The 6000-nt window shown below is 50.6% G+C and overlaps 1 protein-coding gene across 2 annotated transcripts in view; it reads right to left on the reverse strand.

The window, feature by feature from the left end:
* Positions 1 to 3273, reverse strand: part of LOC131572780 (inner nuclear membrane protein Man1-like) — a 42548-nt gene extending 39275 nt beyond the window's left edge. Inside the window, exon 1 of one of the 2 annotated variants that reach the window (XR_009276048.1) lies at positions 1645 to 3273. Coding sequence is in view for 1 of the 2 variants with exons in the window: in XM_058826128.1 (XP_058682111.1) it covers positions 1645 to 3163 (1519 nt within the window). In the remaining variant the exon portion in view is untranslated. The remainder of the gene's footprint in view (positions 1 to 1644) is intronic. The other variant, XM_058826128.1, reaches the window with a different exon arrangement.
* Between the last annotated feature and the right edge of the window lie 2727 nt (positions 3274 to 6000).

Genomic DNA, 6000 nt, shown 5'->3' on the forward strand with positions numbered 1-6000 from the left:
TCTGAACTGTAAGAACTATTGCTATCTGCATTGCTGAAACACTCAGCTTGTATCAAACAGGATGACAAGCCAGTTTTAACTCAACCACTGAATTTGGCAGTTTACCCTAGTAGGCTGACAGATCTTCTCCCGTTAAAATCATCATATTTCAAGAATAAAAGAAGAATATAATGCATGCTAGTACAAGAACACAGCTTATCTGTACACAAGAAAATGTAGGCATGTCTGCAGCAGTTATGGCCAGAAGCTAACCAGAGCAGTTGCAACAGTCACACTATACCGTATCTAATTATAGCCCACCTGCCTATGTTCACAGCCAGCCCAAAAACAAGACTGAACAGCACTTAAAAGCCACGTGGACCACTGCAATGAAACCACTGCAAATCCCCAAGTCCTTGTTGCTGCTGGCCTTCCTCAACACTGAATGTTTTACTTGCTCCCTCCCCTCCAAAAAGTGCAAAACAGAATTAAAAAGTATTATGCTACTGTAATGTAATGAACAATATTTGAAGGGGAATAGAAAAAAAGCCAGCCCACACTGCTGCCCTGTGACATCTAGCAGATCCCAAGATAACAGTCAGATCATTCCTTACAAGGCACTGTATACATGTCCACAAATGAGTATATAAATCCTCTACCCTCCATACAAAAAAAATGTACACACTTGCATATACCCCACTCACCATCCTCAATCATGTCCAGAAAAATACAAGTTGCCAAGAACTTTCTAAAACTCTTACATCCCAAAACCAGATTTTGGCACAATTTCTCACCAGGAGCAATGAAAAATCAAGACAGCAATGGCATGAGTTTTCTTTCTTGTGGAGATGTTAGAATCTCCACTGTCCATTTTGGAACAGCCAAGAACTGAATTAGCAAGAATCACCACTCTTAGGTGGTATGTTTCCATACCATCTAAAAAAAATGGTGTTTTTTTAAATCCATTCCAATAAGTTACTTACAAATGTTAAAGAAGTTCCCAACTTCTTCACAAATAATTCAGTATTTAAAAAAAAAAAGCTCTGAAATTTAGACTAAAGCACAGCAGTATTTCATGTATAAACGTTATTCTCAACTAAATATAGAAGTACTTATTAGAAAACAATACACATAAGTCAAACATTCACTGCACAAAGTCTGTCACAATGTACATCACCTCAACCTAGGATCCTTTTCAAGCCTCAGCACACATGAATGAAAACAACCTGCTTTATTACCAAACAACTATAGTAAAATCTTAGCCCTGCAGGAATCCCAGGTATCTAACTGTGCACGCTTACTCCTGTGAGATTAACATAAAGCCTTACCTCGTCAATTCTCTATTAACCATACTTCTGCTAAATTGAACAAAACCCAAAGAACTGCTTTGGGAAGAAAACTTGCTAGAAAACAAGGTAGCAACAGATTACAGCAGGGAATGCTGGGATTTAAGTTTATCCTCAAATGTCTTGCAAGCTTATTATACTAGCTTGCAAGCACATACATAAGGGAAGACAATTTCTCTGTGCACCGTCCTCTACAGAGAGATTATACTAAGGTGGAACGCAGAACTGTTCAGTAAGGGATGTCTGGGAATGCAAAGGCGTATTAACAGTTGTTACATCCAGTTGCAGAAACTGCTCTTACCCTTCACCTAATACTTACTGTTGGCTCCCACATCCTCAGCTACTCCAGAACCTCTCATTCTCAGGTATGTGAATCCCAGTATCAGAAAGAACAAGCATGCAGCAGTTAAGAGGAACATGGACAGGTAATGTGCACTGAAGCCTCCAGTGGTGGATACCTCCTCTCTTTTGAACTGTTGGAGAAGCTCCTCCTCGGGCTCTGAGAGATTCTTCTTGTAGGTGTTTTTCAGGTAGGTATGATTTGAACCCGTATGATTGGAGTGGTTGAGTCTAAGGGAGGAGGGGGTTCCACCCGCGGGAAGGCTATTAGTAGATGAATAGATCCTGGATTCAACACTACAGCTACCAGGAGCACCGCTGAGAACATGATTATTGGTCGCTTTCCTAATGGTGGCTGGAGGGTCAGTGATTTTGCCGCTGTCCACGTCCGTGAGCGGTGGTGGCAGCAACAATACTGATGGGGATTTCTTGGATAGCCCAATGCGGTATCTGGGGCTCGGAGGACTAGAGTCCAGATTTTCACATCCTCCTCTTCCCCCCCCCACCACCGCCGCCGCCTCCTCCTCCTCCTCCTCCTGATTTCTGCCCCTGTCTAGACTGCCGGCAGCAGCCGCCCCCGCCGCCCTGTCATTCGTTACGAGCACACCAGCACCGCAGCCTCCGCCAGCCCTTTCTTGGCCCGTCTCCATCACGCCAGCGCCGGCTGCAGCGCATTTGCTTGTTATGAATGGAGCAGGCGACTTGCTGAGGCTCCGTCTGGGCCGGCGAACTGCAGACTCCTCCTTCGGTCCCTGCTGTTTGGCCCTCGCCCCCGCCGCCTCCTCCTCCTCCGAGTCCGAGTACTTGTCCCTGCTGCCTCCGTAGAAGAGCCGGTTCCCGTTCACGGTCCGGTTCTTCCACCTCTGCTGCTCGCTCTCCTTCTCCTCCTCCTCTTCGTCGTCCTCCTCCTCGCCGTCCCCGAGCTCCCTCACACCCTGAGTCGCCGCCGGTCTCCTGGCGGCCGCCCCCCACCAGGCGTTGGGCTTCCGCCGGGCCGCCTCCTCCGGGGGGGAGCTGCTGCTCACGCCGCCGGCGCCGTGGGGGGCGGCGGGCCTGAGGCCGCGGTAGAGGGGCGCAGCGCGCTCCCTCCTGCCGCCGGCCTGGCTCCGGGGACTGCTCTCCACGTCCGACTCGTCCGAGCTGAAGCCCAGCAGCACTTTGCCGCCACCGGCGGGGGGTGCGGCGCGGCCCCGGCCGCCTCCGGCGGCGGCCCCGGCGAGGAAGGGGTGCTCGGCGCCGGCCAGCCGCGCTCCCGGGGCCGCCCGCCCGGGGCCGCCGCCTCCACCCGGCGCCGCTCCGGCTCCCGTGTTATTGTTGTTGCTGTTCCGGGTCTTGTTGGCGCCGCCGCCGCGGGCCCCGGCCCGTTCATCTTCGCGCAGCTTCTTCAGCTTCTTCAGGTAGACGGGCCGGGTGCTCTCGGTGACCGGCCCCGGGGAGAAGCCGAAGCGCCTCAGCTCCGAGAAGAGCTCCTCGTCCGTGAGCTGCGCGGCCGTCGCCATTTTCCGCTCCCCCGCCGCCGCCGCGGCGCTTCCGACCCACGCGCCGCGCCGCGCTCCCCGCCGGAACTGACGCGCCGCACTCGGCTGTGGCCGAGACCCGCCCGTCACCCCGCGGCGCCGCCCGCCGGGAACGCGGCCGGGAGGGAGGGGGAGCGGGGGGGATGAGCGGGGCGGGGCCGCCCGGCGCCGACGGCCCTTCCCGGCCGCCCCCGCTCGGTCACGGCTGTCGCGCGGGGCTGGCACCGCTCCCGCCACCCCGGCGAGAGATGGGGCCGGGGATCGTCCCTTCTGCCCCGGGGCTCGCGGAGGGGGTCCCGGGCGGGAGTCGCGCCGCTCCGGGCGGCAGATGGAAGCACGATGGGCACCGCCGAACGGGCGGCCCCGGCACCGCGCGGGTGGCCTGTGGGAGGCGCTCTCGGCGACGGCGGGGAAGTGGCGGGGCGTGGGGCGCCGAGTCTGGGGGCTGGGAGGGCCGCGCTGGTCAGAAACGCGCTGTGTCAGGCACGCTTGAACAGACAAAACCGCGGCTGCAGCCGAGTGTCGGGGAGCTCGGGAATGCTCTGCAGGGAGCAACGTCAGACCGAACGCTGAACCTCCATTAACGCCATTCCCGGGTGTCAAATTTAGCCTGAAGGTGGCTGGAGAGATGAGAAGAGGCTGCGTGCACCTTTTGGCGGGCCCTTCCCGAGGTGACAGGCAGCGGCTCCTTTCCACCAATGTGCTTGGTGGGAGCAAACCTTTCCCTGTTGCAACTCCAGCATCAGGACATCTCGGCTGTGTGGAGGCATACAACCTCTCATACATACCAGAAGACGTAGACTTAAGCTGGGCCAGGGGAGTTTTAGGTGGCACATTAGGAAGAATTTTTTCACAGAAAGGTGATTAGACATTGTAATGGACTGCCCATGGATATGAAGGAGACACACCTGGAGGTGTTTAAACAAAGTCTTAGTGCTGTGTTCTAGTTGCCGTGGTGTTATTCAGTCATAGGTTGGACTTGATGGTCTGAGGTCTTTTCCAGCTTAATAAATTGTGTGTGATTCTGTATGTGATTAATTTTGGAATTACCTGGATGTATTTTGCTTTCTTTTGAAAAATACAGTTCTTTGTATGTATTGCGGTTGAAATTGTCAAACTGTATACAGAAACATGTACTTGTCAGATGATTGTGCCAATATAGAGATGTCATCCTGGCGTTTCTCAAAGGCCCTTCTGGCTGGGCCTTTTTGGCCACAGAACCACATATGGAGGCTTCAGAATCTCCTGGCCTGCCTATCTCGACCTATCCACCCTGAATGATGAAAGGGGCTCGGCTTCTGCATACCGCATAAAAAACACAGGGGGCTGAGTTCCAATTTTGACCTAGCTCTGACTGGCCTTACACCACCATTGGCAAAAGAGGTCCAAGAATAAGATCTAACTGCATGAACAGCTGTGTGTTCCCCTTCACAGTCTGCTGCAGGATATTGTGGATACATGCCCTGCTAATGTCAAAACTGAAGTTGCTAATTTTGTTATTGAGGAACATTTGCAGAAAAGGAGTTGAGGTAGCTGTGAGGCAGCTATGTGTGAAGCTCAAGCCAAGTCTACTGTGCTAGAGGGGTGGCCAGGAGTCTATATCACTGCTGTGCTTTATGTGGCAGCACTGTGTACAGCCTCTTGTTTCCCTGAGAGGAGCTGTTTCACATACAGCAGTATAGGGCATTGGAGGAATGCACAGAACTCCAGCTGTAAGGATTACACTCAACATGACCTCCATCACACATTAAACCAGTAATGTAAATGTACCTGTTCTGTCCTATTTCCCAATCTATACTAGCCATATATACTGTATCATAAATGCCATTAGAAATGCTTCTGACGTTCCATTCCTCCTCATCAGTGAGAAGCAACCCACACTTTCCACCAGCTACTTGGGACACGTGTTTGAACATGCCCTGCCACATTCAGTGCCTGCCTCCAGCTGCCTATGACACTGGCCAAACTAACAGCAGTCAGTCCCAGCCCAGGCACCATTCTGGAAAGCACCTGCTTGGACACCTTCCTTTTATTAACAGAAGATATGCTGTCCTGCAAGAAAGAGAGGATCCTGTTGTCCTACCAATGCAATTCCTATCTTTCCTCTGTTTGTTATAGCAAGGCCAGGAGTTACTTTATAAAACTGTTTATTTAGCAGTAGGAGTGCAGGAAATACTAGAAATTGTTAACAATTGAAGAATCTGCAAAACTATGGCATGCAGATACATGGAACAGCTGAGAAGTCTACATGTTCCAAGTAATGATACAAAATCTGTGTGCCAAAATATTTTGAAATGTTTAAAAAAATATGTCTTCTGGTTGTACTGAAGTAAGGATACCTCCATTACCGATCCAAAATCACCACATTTCTTTCATAGGATACATTAGTATAAATCCCTTATTTTACCAATATAGTCAATTTTTAAGTCAATTCTGAAAGTGGTTACTTAAGGTAAATTTTGACTGCAGGAAGTGTGGAGACTGTTATTCATCAGGAAAAAAAGTGGTGGTTGTGTTTTGGATAAGATATTTTGGGTTATATTTTCCCTCTCATCCTTGAAGGACTGGTGTTCTAAAGAAATTGCCAGTTCTTCCATTGGGTGAAAAGCTGTTCTAGAAATTAGCAACCATACTTATGTTGACCTCATTAGACTGTTACTTGGAGTTGTATCTTAACACTGCTTTTATTTTTCTTCCCCGATTCCAGATTTGTGTGATATTTATGCTTTTTTAAAAGTTCTTAGAATATGTGAATGACAGCTGCCTTTCAAATGTTAGCAAGTCTCTCACTGCAACTTCCTCTTCAATTAACGCAGCCC

This window comes from Poecile atricapillus, chromosome Z (genome assembly GCF_030490865.1).
Source record: "Poecile atricapillus isolate bPoeAtr1 chromosome Z, bPoeAtr1.hap1, whole genome shotgun sequence".
Taxonomy (NCBI): Eukaryota; Metazoa; Chordata; class Aves; order Passeriformes; family Paridae; genus Poecile; species Poecile atricapillus.